This window comes from Acinonyx jubatus, chromosome A2, assembly GCF_027475565.1.
Source record: "Acinonyx jubatus isolate Ajub_Pintada_27869175 chromosome A2, VMU_Ajub_asm_v1.0, whole genome shotgun sequence".
Lineage (NCBI taxonomy): Eukaryota > Metazoa > Chordata > Mammalia > Carnivora > Felidae > Acinonyx > Acinonyx jubatus.
This window is the reverse complement of record NC_069383.1, coordinates 134,084,549-134,098,889: the sequence shown is the minus strand read 5'-3', so window position 1 is coordinate 134,098,889 and position 14,341 is coordinate 134,084,549. Positions and strand designations below refer to the sequence as shown.

The 14,341-nt window shown below is 43.4% G+C and overlaps 1 protein-coding gene across 6 annotated transcripts in view; it reads right to left on the bottom strand.

Annotated features, from left to right (window-relative positions):
• Positions 1–14,341, bottom strand: part of ADAMTS9 (ADAM metallopeptidase with thrombospondin type 1 motif 9) — a 163,799-nt gene that overhangs the window by 113,643 nt on the left and 35,815 nt on the right. For all 6 annotated transcript variants that reach the window (XM_053219112.1, XM_027039170.2, XM_027039172.2 and 3 more), the window contains 4 exons: positions 13,632–13,778; positions 12,259–12,400; positions 10,945–11,049; positions 5,211–5,356 (listed from right to left, as the gene is read on the bottom strand). In XM_053219112.1, the coding sequence (XP_053075087.1) occupies positions 5,211–5,356; positions 10,945–11,049; positions 12,259–12,400; positions 13,632–13,778 (540 nt within the window). The remainder of the gene's footprint in view (positions 1–5,210; positions 5,357–10,944; positions 11,050–12,258; positions 12,401–13,631; positions 13,779–14,341) is intronic.

Genomic DNA, 14,341 nt, shown 5'->3' with positions numbered 1-14,341 from the left:
CTTGCGTGCAAGGCACCATGCCACTTTCTGTGACCGTGTCCAGCCGTGCTGTGAGGCAGGTAGTGGCAGCCTTGCTCCTGAAGGCTTGTTTGAAATTGTTTCAGAAGTGTTAGGTAACCTGGCAAGGTGACATGTCCATCAGGTGAGACCTGCTGGTCGACGGACCAACGCAGGTCTCCCGGATTCAAAGCTCATGATCTGGTGTCTTTCCTCGGCTTCCTCTCTTGAGACAGGCCTCTTTCCTTATCAAGACTCATTCTGTGACTCTGCTATTTTTTATGTAAAGACAGATTATATTTTATCAACAAACTTAAATTTGCCCTCTCAGAACATGTGCCTTTTCTCTTATCCCAGAGTACCTCTGCCTGATTTGCAATGACTGTAACGGGGAAGGCGGTAGCCAACCTAACTTACCTTTCAGCATGGAAAAAATTCATGCTGTAATTTAATAATTTCGCTGGATGGGAGTATTTTTTTTTCCATGTAGACAAATAATAAAAATTAGAGGAAATGCAGCTTTAAGAAATAGTATTAACCACGGGGCGCCTGGGTGGCTCGGTCGGTTGAGCTTCCGACTTCAGCTCAGGTCATGAGCTCACGGTTTGTGGGTTCGAGCCCCACGTCGGGCTCTGTGCTGACAGCTGACAGCTCAGAGCCTGGAGCCTGCTTCGGATTCTGTGTCTCCCCTTCTCTCTCTGCCCCTCCCCCAATCATGCTCTGTCTCTCTCTCTGTCTCTCAAAAATAAATAAAAATGTTAAAAAAATTAATTAATTAATTAAAAAAAATAATATTAACCACATTTTCCTGCTATTAAGATCCTTTAAAACATTGCAGGTCAAATACAGATGGAAAGGACTTAATGAAACTGCTAGGTTAATTACTATGAAAGTAACTATATTCAGCACAGCTGAGCTGAATCTTTCTTTCAGGCACATAGTACACAACCATGCCTATTCATATACAAAGAAAATTCATGATACTGCATGGCCAAAGCTATGAAGGAATTTTTGCAAAGATCACCACACGTGTGTTCCCCCCTCCAGGGAAGCTAAATTTTGGTCGTCAAATGGGTTTGAACAGAAATCTCGGCTTCTGTGAACACTTAAAATGAATTGCAGCAGGCAGATTAGGGTTAGCACAGGGAAGGAATTTCTAACGATTCGACAGGCAGCCCCAGAAGGTAGTGTGTTTCCTATGCTGGGAGGGTTTTGGGAAGAGGTCTAATGGACAACTGCAGTGGATGCTGAAAGGCTATTCAGGGATTAGATGGGATGGGCCAGAGAGCTATACTTGCAATCATTAATGATCCTTCCGAATAGAACAGTCTAAAGGCCTGGATATCTTTATTCATTCATTAGTTAATAGCTTTCCCACAGCAACTAATTCTTGAATTTTGAAATACGCTCACCCAACTCAGTGCCTGAAGAAAAAAAAAAAACAAAACGTTGCTGCAACTCTTTCCAGCCAAATGAGCGATTCGTTTCCTTGGATGAAATAGACATCTATTACCTTGCTCGTATGCCAGATTTCATAAGCAGTTACTATGGTGAAAGCCTAAATGGGAAAATATCTAGTTCACAATCTTTTCCTCACACCTATGAGTTTCTTAGTTTTTAATTTAACTTACCTCCTAACTTAAAAGCAAAACAGAAGCACCAGAAGAGGGAAGGGAAGCACCAGTTCTTTCCCAAAGAACTGGGACAAATTTTTTTTTTTTTTGATGGACTGTAAAAACTGTATACATTTTTTTTTCTAGCTACTAGGAAGCTCAGAGTCAATTCAGAGCACGAAATAACAAGTGTAGGGCCCCACGGCCTGATAAATGCGACTTCTAGTTCCAACGGTGGCTTTGTTTTGGTACCCTAAGTTATGCTTTTGGCAGTTATGATTTTAGGTTTCACTGTATTACATGTTTCTTACAGCTATGATTGGGTGATCATGTAGTTAATTGTTCAATTCAGGACACTTAGAGAATGTAAAGGGTAGCTATGAATAACTTCTCCTGGACAACAGACGTAAACTGGGACTGTGTTTACAAATCAGAACATAAGCTCTTATCTACAGGGCATGGGTCAAAGATGGGATTAAAAAATAAATAAAACATTTAAAGACAAAATATTAGGGCCCTATTCTCATGATGGCAAATCAGCAGGACCGCCTACTAGTTGAGACCAAACACCTTTTGACCAAAATCAGAAAGCATCTGGTTTCTACAGCTTGTTCACGAGTATGCCGTTATCCCATGTGTAGGACAAGGCTATTTCTCTTTTGTAACTTTTACGCTTTCAAGGGAAACAACCCTAAAAATACAGCGCAAAGTATGGATGTTAAATACATTCTTGAATTGCATGAATACTGTGAAAAAAAAGATAAAAAGAACTCAGGGTCTTAATAGAGACATACCTTGGACTAAAAATGGGGCTCTACATTATATTCAAAGGGCTCCTCAACCCGGGAAGAGGCAGGTTGCCAGCTCCAGGGGCACCACTTCCCTCAAACGCCTTGAGAGTCAGAAGCAACTACTACTGATTCCTGCATAATGAACCATCTGCTCTGTGAGTTTCTCTGAACGAGCTTTCAAACTGAGATTTGGATCTGATTTTCCCTGTTCTGTGTCCCTTTCTCTCGTCAAACTGACTTCCTCAAAGTTTTCGGAGGCAGACTCCTTCCTCAATTCACAGGGACATCCCAAAGTGCAAATAACTTGGAAGCGCTTTCATGAAATGGTGTCAGGGCTGACAGTCAACTGGGGGGATTGTATTCTTTTAAAACCTCCCATAGCAAACAGCAAGGACAAGGACCTCTAATTGAAGTCTTTAATGATCAGCCCCTAACTTGTGAATGCACGGATCTTTGCTTCACTTGGAGGCTCGAGATCCTTTCCTGCTGAGATCTTTACGCTGGGTGATTTTCTTTGTCTGGCTCGTTCCAATTATGAAGTGATTTATCTCTCTCCACTTTCTACATTACCTCTAGAATTGCTCGAAGACTTAAAAAAAAAAAAAAAAAAAAAGACCAAACACTTCTTTTCAACAACGTATTCTTGAGTCACCATTTCAAAAATGCCTACTGTTGGCAACAGTCATATCCTCACGACAATAACAGCTCACTAAGATGGTAATAATGTGGCTCCACGTAGCTACTGCATAGTTCTTAATTTTTTTTAAAAAATGTGTCATATTTGCTATTAGCTTCAAATGCTTTATTCTAAAGCTTCAATAATACCAACAGCTAAGATTTGTAATTGACTTGAAAGAAGCAAGTAGTGGAACACTATATATAATATGATCCTTATTTTATATCTACAGAATACTTATTTCGTATAATACATATTACATGACAAATCTTTTTTAAAAGTCCAAAGTGATGCACGTCAAATCATTTTTCCCCGGTGATTTCTTGCGGGGAGTAGGTGGGAGGGAGGAATGATGATGACAGATTTATTTTATTTCATATCGTTCTGTGTCTGAATTTTTTGAAAGCATGTACTAGGTTTAAGCTATTACTTAAATAACTAACAGAAACTATAGACTCTATTGATCATCTACTGTTTACTCTTTATACCCATAGCTACAGACTATAGTCTGTGTCTTAGAGCTCTTTAGTTGTCTTTACAGAGGCTAATATCACATGGACATGAAATAAAGGTTGGACTGTGGACAAAAATAAAGGGAAACAAATGGATTGTCATTTGTGATTTGCACGAATGAGTATTTATTAGGCCACGGCTGGCAACAGTGGCCTAAAGGTACGTTCTTTATTGGTGAACACAATTCAGATTTTCCTTTTTTTAAAAAATTTTTTTTAATGTTTATTTGTTTTGAGGGAGAGAGAGAGAGACAGAGCATGAGCAGGGAAGGGGCAGAGAGGGACAGAAGGAGACACAGAATCGGAAGCAGGCTCCAGGCTCCGAGCCGTCAGCACAGAGCCCGACGCGGGGCTCGAACTCACAGACTGCGAGATCATGACCTGAGCCGAAGCTGGATGCTCAACCGACTGAGCCACCCAGGCTCCCCGATTCAGAATTTTCTTATGAAAAAACTGGAAGCTTTGCCAACACGAGGCCCCTTTCCTACCTGTGAACAACCAGCTAAGTCTGAGGAGCACCTGTACGTGGTTTCTACCACCTTCTTATACAACCCTATCATACCATCCCAGTATATACATACATTAATATACTCATCGTGCTACGCTACCCTAATATACGGCACCCACGTCACTGTTGTACCTGTGTGCTTCTGTCCACAATTCAGTTGGCTACCCCAACACAGTCTGTGAAAAAGAAATGAATACTACCGGATGAAATCACTTTACCTAATCCCAAAACAGCTGGTTCTTAAATATGGTTATCGGTGCATACATCTAAAAACTATTACTAGTCTACGAAGACTTCTTGGCCCCCTAGCCTATACAGGTTTGATGGCAATAACGTGATGTATTAGCTCCTAGTCCTTCAGATTTGATACATCTTGGAGTCACACAAAATTTGATGTCATTCCTTATCATCAAAATCTGATTTTTTAAAATCTACTTATAAATACGCATGCCTCCTGGGCTAGATGCCGGGGGAAAAAAAATCAACTTCATTTGAACATGTGCTACAAGGCTAGGCTGGTCACATAAGGAGAATTATCCTGAAAGGCAGGATACTCCCAGGCTGTATACTGTCTAGTTGTAGGATGGGCTTTAGGTGTCTTCCCCATAAAACAACTAACTTGATTCTAAAAGTAATTCCTGACTTGAGGTTCTCAGTCCCTTAGAGTCTGCTATCACGATGGGGCTCCTTGTGCCCTGTCCAACATCTCAGTAGCTAACAGGAAAGGGTACAAGTTACCTACAATCTAGATGGAAATGTCCAGTTTCTTCATTTCCTCAGGAAAACCTGTTTCCCTTCATTGGCCAGCTATACCAAGCTCTGGAGGCAGGGAGATATGCCTGACTGTCAAACTGTGAAACAGACCAACCAACACAAAAAGCATCTACTGGGGTAGACCGAAGTCTTAATGGAGGATGGTGGGAGAAACTAATGCTACAGAAGACAATGCCCGGGAATAAACTGACTGGATACCACCAGTCTAAGCAGCCCTAGAAAGGCACTTACTCTCTACCAGGGAAAGAGTTTTCCATCTGCTTCCAGCCGAATGATTCCCTTCCGGAGGGCTCCCGTCGGGCCATCCCAATAATGACAGCAAGGAGTTCTAGGACTTACTCTGGTCTGTTGCACTCACGAATGGCAGTTTTGATGCCCCCTCCACACGTTCTTGAGCAGGTTCCAAAGTGACTCCAACTTCCCCAGGATCCATCAGTCACAGGGACCTCCATTTCTTTGGGAACACAAAATCCAAACTTGCAGTGCTGTGTTTAATAAGGGGAACAGTGAGGGAGAGCTCGGTGCTGGAGACGTGATAGGACCCACTGTCCTTTTGATTATATGGCATACTTCATCCCCCCCCCCCCACCTCTCCCGCCACACGCTAGTTTGAAATGCTGCCATTTCATCATCTACATGAATAATGAAAACTGTAGGGATTTTAATCTCATCCCTATTGATTTTAGGCCATGTCTTCATTTACCACTTGCTTGAAATAAAACTAACCAATGAGTGGTTGGTTCCAGGCTCTCAGGGTAACTCCAGTGGCCAGGCTCAAAGCGCTCAATTAGTCTATTTGGAAAAGTGAGGAGAGGAAGCGGGCAGACTGGCTGCAGACGGGGCCAAAGTGAGTTACTGGATTTGCAGAGCAAATGTCCATTAAGAAGGCTCAAAGATGCTGTGAGCCTGGTAAAATATGTTTTATTGCTCCCCGCAGATTCGAAAAGCCAATTTTAATTAAGTGGCAGAGAAAAGAAAAAAGCACGTTAGAGGCTTCCTATAAACTCCCTCCACCAAAGCACACAGGATGAGACTAGAGCAAAATGGACATATTCCAGAGAGCCCTAAACTTTATTGCTTTTTTTGTTACTAATGGTTTCAGATTCTCCAGCCTGCAGCAGGAAGAAGGCCATGATGCTTAAAACAAAACCAAACAGAATAAAACTCCTCAGCAGGACAAGGGATTCGAGAAGCCCATTTCAACCCTCTGCCATTGTTGGGGTGTGAGGCCCTGACACAAAGCGAGGTCACGGAGCAGCGGACAAAGCGCTGGCTGCAGTGGCGGCAGGAGGGTGATGCCCCGCAGCTTGCTCAGATCTCTGAAGTGAAGCTGGTGGTGGCTGGCTGCCGTGATTTATCTGCAGGGAGGGCAGAGGCAGAGGCAGAGGCCCACCGAGGCCGGGGCCGGGGGTGGGGTGGAGGGGGGAGCGTGCTGGGAAAATGGACGACAAATAAGATGCAGGGGAAGGTCCCAGACTGAACGGGGCGGCCACACAGAAGGCTCAGCCAACAATGACTCAAAGGGTGCACTTAGGCTTTCTCTACTTTGTAGCGCCTTCTCCCTCGTAATTATTCTCTTAGAGCATCTGAGGGTGGCTCCCTTTCCCTGGGCTGTGAGGCAGAGGCTTAAAACGTTGTGCAGAGAACTCTGGGCAACCCTGGACCCGAGAAAGGCGGGTGGAGGAAGAGGGACAACGGCACTTCCCGAAATCATTTTGGATTTCTCTCCACAAGGGTCTTGAACGTTTATTGCAACGTACACACATACGAATAAAGGAGAGAGGTAGTAGCTTGGTCTAGAGCACCACCATCCAATGAGAATGTACCAGAAGCCACACACTTAAGAAAAGGTTTTTAATATCTAGAAGCCACCTTAAAGCAAGTAAAAAGAAAACTGAATTTTAATATGTTTTTACTTAGCTCCAAGTATCTGAATAGTATTACTTCTGTGTGCGATCAACGCACAATTTGGTTTTTTGCACTCTTTGTCTCATACTCGGTCTTCAACACCTGCTGTATGTTTTCTCTTAAGCACATCTCAGGTTAGGACTGACATGTGAAGGGCTCATTACCATGTGCGGCTACTGACTGCCATGCCAGACGGTGCAGGTCTTAGAAAGACAAAGCTTGGAAGGCCAATGGTCTCGTGGTGAGCGGGGGCTCTGCCACAAACTCACTCTGCGACCCTAGGTGAGTCCCTGACTCTGTTTCCACAGCTGAAAACGGACACCAACCTGCAAAGTTGTCGTGAGTATAACACTAGAGACAGTGTATCTAAAGCACCCAGTACACAGCTATGTAAGTCAGGGGACCTGACTAAATAAAGTTAGTAAGATAATGACAAACATTTATACAACTCTTAGCTGTGACACATATGCTGCCTTCCCGATGGCGAGCAAATGGAAATAATTTTTGACATTAAATGGAGAAAAAAAATTGTAAAAAGGCAAGATTAATGACATAGTTAAGTGAGGCCGAGACCCCAAGCTGCCTACCCAATATCCATTCTCTCCTATATCCTTGGTAAAAGAATCTGTATTTCCGCAGATTCTTGCACAGATCAGAGAAGTCAGCAGACTTCATTGGGTGACATTCCTGGGAAGGTCTTTCTGCCCCTTTGTCCCCTGCCCCTTGGCTTCATTCTGCCTGGCACACCCACTTGATGGCTGGAGTCCCTGCAGCCATTCTGTGATCTTGAGGAGGAAATTCATTTGCATATGAGAGCAGAACAGGAAGACGTTAGGAACCTACGTCTCTGCCTGATGATCTGTGGAGCTGCCACAACAGTTCTATAACCTGTCTAGTTCAGGACTAATTTTTTTGTATGTGTCAGAAAAAAGAGCCAATTTGCTTACATTACTGTAATTGGATCTGACCTAAACAAAATCTTAATTAATATACAAATGGGGTCATAGCTGATGACTCTCAAATCCAGCCCTCAAGGCCAGCTGCTAAAAACACGTTTTACAAACTCTACAAAATAATGAGAAATTCCTACACTTACAATTAAAAACTGCTCTGCAAATCAAATATTCCTTACTGATGTGATCACTGATGCGCAGGAAGGGAAGGAGAAGAAGAACCTTAGAATAACAGGAGAAGTGGGGCACCTGGCTGGCTCAATCCAAAGAGCATGTGACTCTTGATCTCAGGGGTCTTGAGTTCAAATCCCACATTGGGTACAGAGCTTATTGAAAACCACCACAACCACCACCACCACCACCACAACAACAAGAATAGGAGAAGTGCCTGGAAATCAGAGCTGTTTGGCAGATACGTCCCAAGAGACTCTATTTCACCAGGAAAATTCGACAAATAATTACATAGTGGAAGAGCCATTACTTCCTAACAAAGTGCTAAGCAGCTGGTGGAATCCAAGCCAAAATATAGTCAGCCTTTTTTAAAGGTATCCAGGACCATTTAAACGATCGTTTATATAAATGCATCTTTTTTGAGAGGTTGGAAGAGGTAGGTTTTGTCCCAAGGAGACTTAAAACCAGAGTTTCATACCTCAGACTCACAGAAAGGGTTAAAATGAAATGTTAATGGACTTAACAAGAGAATGGAGAAAATAAAGACACTTAGAGTCATTCATCAAAATAACATCGTGTCAGCAGCTCAAGACAGATCACTGCTGAGGGAGCAGGGCAGAAAGAAGAGAAAGAAACAAGAAATTAACCCCACCGCAAAGGGAGTCCGAATCGGCTGGAGAAAAGGCATATGGTTTTACCGCTAATTCTAAGAAAACAAAACAAAATGGAGGAAAAAAGAACACCAAGGATTTCTACGCCAACAATTCCACCATCTTGGGCATATGCAAAATGCATAAAGGCTCTTCAGGGAAATAAACACACACGTGCCCGCATCTTTAATAAAAGCTGCTAGACTTGGATACTTTTTCTAAAACAGAACCAACAGCTACCTATCGTGTTCTCCGCATAGTTGCTTCTCTGAGAGTGTTCTGAGCCTGCCCTCTGGAATGCCTTGAAGTCTTTTGCTCTTGCTAAACATAAGCATACAGAGAAAAAGACTTCTGAAAGATCTACCAAATTTCCCCATCCCTCAGGTATAAGATTACCCTGCAACCCCTTATCTTCTGCTTCTGTTACGAAAACAGAAGATCAGAAAAAGATACGACAAATGTCCTCCCAACTTCCTTTGTGTTTCAGGGTTGACTGGGATGCCACAATGCTACGTTGACGTTGGTAGCCCATTCGCGGCACTATCACTAAATACAATGCACGTCATCCTATTACTGAAAATTCTTTGTTACGGTTTTTCCAGCGATAACATGCACGAGAAATGGACATAGCAGGTGGGTACGTCAGATTGACTAAGGACCACCACGGAATAACACCAGTGATTTTTCTGGGATCAAACAGAATCAATTTAAGCAACCTAGTTAGCTGGCTCTAACTCAAGCCAACCAACCAAGGCGTCACCTAGGTCCAATCTAGGAACCACTTGCATCAATGGTCTGTCTGGATCAATGGAAACCTGAGAACCATATTCTCACTCAAACCTGTGATCTTCCAGCCATCAACACGTTGAGATAAACGTCCTGCAAAAAGTGAAGAATTCTCTCTGGCCAAGGAGAGCAATGTCTTTCGAAGTTCACGAAAGGTGCAAAAGCTACCGTGCCCATGTCCATATATAGTTTTGGTTAGGTTGTTATTGGGGAAAGCTGTATTCTCAAGTGCTGAGGTCCTTAGCCATCAAGAAGTGACAACATGAGCTGACAGAGTCACCAAGTAAGTCAGGTATAAAATCAGCTTCGTTGTAATTTTTAATTTTTTGTACTGAACTTTGTAATTTTTCAAATAACTTTCATACTCGCCAGCTCGTGTAACTTTACAACCATTCTGACACACGAGTAAAGAAGCCACCGGTCTTTCTGCTTGACCACTGGGACCAAAGGAGCTCAGTGGGCCTGAGGTATGGCCACCATAGTAGATGCTTCAGACAAAGCAGAGGAGGAAAAGAGGGTGGGGAGGGGCTTGGGTGTATGGGGACACTGCCCTGATGAGCTGAGTGACCTTGGGCAAGTCACTTCTTTTTTAAATTCCCTATCTAGAAGATCAGAGAAGGGAGAGTTCAAGTCTGTCATTTCTGAGGACCTCTTCTATGGACACATCCTGAGGGCTACTAATTCCACAAGGGAAACTAGAGGCAAATGAAATGAGCCAAGAACAGAATATTCAAAGTGAGGAAAGTGGACAGAGGGAAGAAGAGAGAAGACAGGAAAAATCTATGTAAGGATGACAAGAGACTCAGAAAATAGTCCCAGGACTGCAGCATTGGTGAGTGCAAGGACACCATTTCCAAAGGGATAAAATCAGATCTAAAACTTCTTGTAGCCAACTTTTTTGTGATGATGATGATGATGGTATCACTGATACACTAACTTTTTTATTCTTGCAGTGGAAAGCAAGTGCAGAAGGTGGCATTGATCATATTCCTAGGGGTGTGGATGCATCGTTATTTCCGGGCTGTACGAGTAGCAGATTTTGTTTGGTCATTAACAGATAAGTGGGAATAAGTGCAAATTCAGAATTTGCATTTGGATATATCCCAAGTGACCTCACAGCTCCTTTAAGGGACCAACACAGGCTGGGACAATCCTGGTATCCCCCTAGTGAACAAAGTAAGTTCACGGTATATCTGCGTTTCTTTGATTTTAAGACCCTCCATCAATTTAAAAACAGCATTCCATTGCCCCCCCAACCGCCACCTCCTGCAAAAGAGAGAAAAGAAAAAGGAACACCGTCTCACATTAAATGTACCCATACACTGAAAAGCACATTGGGATTTGAGGGAGGCTAAAATGAGAGAAGGGGGGTTTTCAAATTGAGGCAATAATGATGGCTCGGTGTCTTGCAGCATTATTGCACTGTAATGTAAGTCTTCCCAATTTTCAAATGTAAAGTTGAACCTCCTGGCCCCAAAAGGTATTACGCATGCTAAAACACACTGCGTCAACTTCTATTCTAAACGACGGCGACCAAGCTGACAGCTACAGTTTTGCCCGTTTCTGCCACCCCGAGACAAAAGAACGGATTGGGGTGCTACTTGCCTTTCCAGGCTCACACTCTGTCCCGTCTGCCCAGGGCGTGTGCTGAGTCCGGCAGCCTTTGTGCGCTCCGTCCACATTATGGCACCAGAGCCGTCTACACTGCATCTGCTCAATTGCGTTAAACAAAAATTCAGCAATTAGACGTTATGGGACCAGGCAAGGACTGCTTTCAACTAACGTTTGGCCGGCGAGAGAGGGTGGGTTGGAAAGGGATTGGTTTTTTTTCCTTGCCATGATGAATGATAAAATATTCCAAAGGCTTAGAGGGCAGCCCGTGAGACACATTTCGACGTCTGGTAGGACTTCAGATGGTGTAAAGGGGGAATCTTTGCCATCATGAGTAATGCAGAAAGGAATATAATCATGGACAAATTTTACTAAAAATGTTTACTATCTCCCTGGAATCCCTGTGTTTCCCAATTCACCATGCTATCTCGGAAGTCTCTCCCTCCAAAACAGCCAGACTCCCACAGGAAGGAAAGGGGGTACCTTATGGAAGCACACTTGCACCCTGATAACCAATGGATAGCATTGGTCCAAGTGCCCACAGCGCAGAGATTAAAATATCCCACACCCACCACTTGAGCTACTGCCAGAAATGATCTCAAGCCCCACATGGTCACGGGACACGGCCCTGACAAGCTGAAACCGGGGAATAGGTTTGCCTCATGAACCGCCTTCGCCGAATCTAGAAGATTCTGTGTGGTAAAGGTCACCCCGACAAGTCAGGGGAGACGAAAAGAGGTAAGGAGAGAAAAGGGCTGAGCTGTGCCATCACCAGCTCTGTGACCCCTTCCTCTCTGAGCTCATTTTCCCACGTGAAAAATGAAAATGATAATGGGGATCTCTCTTTTGGGCTGCCATGACAGGGTAATGAGAATGTGTAGGTGAAGTACCACCCAGCAGCAAGCACTATTCCTACTTGATCACCAACATCACTATTACTATTGTCCTGAACAGCCAGTGGACCCTTCTCAAGTTTACCATGAGTGGCTGATGTTAGACTAAGAAGCCAGTGGGAAACTGTGAATTAAAAATGCCAGAATCAGGGCACCTGGGTGGCTCAGTCGATCAGGCATCCGACTCGTGGTTTCGGCTCAGGTCATGATCTCGTGGTTTCGCGAGTTCGAGCCCCTCATTGGGCTCTGCACTGGTGGCACAGGGCCTGCGTGGGATTCTCTCTGTCCCCTTCTCTCTGCACCTCCCCCACTCGGACTGTCTCTGCCTCTCTCAAAATAAGTAACTAAAATGTAAAAGTGTTAGGAAACTGTCCAGAATCAAGGGATGAGGGCAGAGATGGCCCCACACACTTACCATATATGGGCACACCTGAGAACCTGGTCCAAAAATCAATTCACATTGTTTATTCACGTTGTAAAGGAGGCCCGGCAGTTGGGGAGGCAGAGGGTAGCGTCTGGCTTCAGGTTCATTAAGCAAACACTCACCGTAACCAGTGCTGTGAAAGCAGAAAAACACAGATGGTGAGAGCATTGGATGAGATGTGGCTGTCAAAGGCTCCAGATGAAAGTGAAGGCCATCCCGCCTTTTAAAGGTAGAACGGATAGTTTATTTTTCAAATGTGCTTTACTCTGTATATCCCAGGCTAAACTCCAGGAGCTGAAGTTCTATTTTTGGCATATACTTGTTTGTGGATCTGCTGGCTATCCATACAATATAGTCAGTAGGAAATATGTAGTTTTCCTAGCATTTATCACATTTTGGGGCAATTACCTATTATTATTTGCTATCCTCTCCAATAGACTGCAAGCTTCTTAGGGGCAAAGATACTATCTTTTTCATGTGCGCATGGGGCTCTAAACATTATAGCAACAGGTCTTAGTAATTGTTTGCTGAATAGATGAGTGAGTCAACCTACAACCATAGTAAGCAACCCTTCAGATCATCTGGTTAAAAAGAAAAAACAGCAACCCTCCGCTTCTTTGACTTTTCTGCAAACACCTCTTCTGGAAAATTCACACCTGGTGAGTTCTGATTAATAAGTCCCCTCTTCCCTGTGGCTGAAGAAATATACACCCAGTGACCTTGGACAATCACTTAACCTTTCGTACATCTGGGAGAGAACAGCAATAAATCTGTGACACAGGGATATTGTATAATGTAATTGGATCTCTGAACTGCCTGGCAGGAAGCTTAAAAAACAAAACAAGAAAAGAGAGGAAAGAAGGAGAGAGAGAGGGAGACAGAGACAGAGACAGAGACAGAGACAGAATGTTCTCAATTCAACAACATGGAGGTCTGTGTAATTTTCATCCACCCACATTACCCTCTTTGGGGTCGTCTCACCACCCTCCCCCTTTCCAAGCCAAAATTACTAAGTTGCAACCACATAAATATTTGTGGCCTTCCTTCATCGTGTAATCACAATCATGGTCCCCCCCCCGAAGACCTGAACAGATTTCATATCTTTACCAAGAATGAAGCAACATTTACATATTCTCTTTAAGATCCTGACCTTTTCTTTAGCTCAGTCTGTAATCTTCAAAACTCTGGCAAGGATAGAACTGCACAGATGTCACAGAGTATTTTTTTTACCTCCTCCCAGGAATGTCAACAAAAATAACAACTCAAAAGGAATGCTTGACTCTACATTTTCTTTCCCACAATGAGTTCACTACATGGAGGCCAGACACTAGAAGCTCGTGCTTAAAAGAAAGTTTAAGTCTTACTCTAAAAACTCAGTGATATATTTTCGACTACATTTTGACCACATCCAGGGGTTGGTGTAGAAGTTCAATGTGGGAGCCATGACATGCTGGGGACTCTTCACTCCTTCCTCTTTGCACTTGTTGTTGTCATCGTGAGGCATGTTGAACCTAAGGCCAAAGAGACAAAGATGGTAACATCAACAAACACCAAAGGATTGAGCTCTCATCATTGCTACAAGAATGCATCTAAGAGCAAAAAGTTAACTGACATCTTCATTGTGGCTAAGAACCTACATCCTGGTGATCACAAGAAAACCTACTGGATGGTTCGAGGCAGAGTGAAGCATAAAACAGAATTCTCCCCCAATTTAATACAAAGGGCCTTTAACGTATAAAAAAACAAAACAAAACAAAAAAAAGGACAGTGGGCCATGATCTGGGTCAAGTGTATTTTTTGGAATTGCAGAGGCTGTGAACGTGCTATAGTTGGTGCTAGAAAACAGTAGTTGGAATTCCTAATAAGCTGTTAAAGGCCAATTTATAGAGTCAAGAATTTGGCCAAGTTATGATAGCATCGTGAATACAAAGAGTCAGTCAAGTGTCAAAACTTGAGGCCAAAAGCTTTCTAATAAGAGGCTCACTATGGGTCTTGGCATCCCTCCTTTTGGGTCCGGCTGACGAATGATATAACCGCATAGGTATATCATTATAAAGGAATGTGAAGTTCGTGC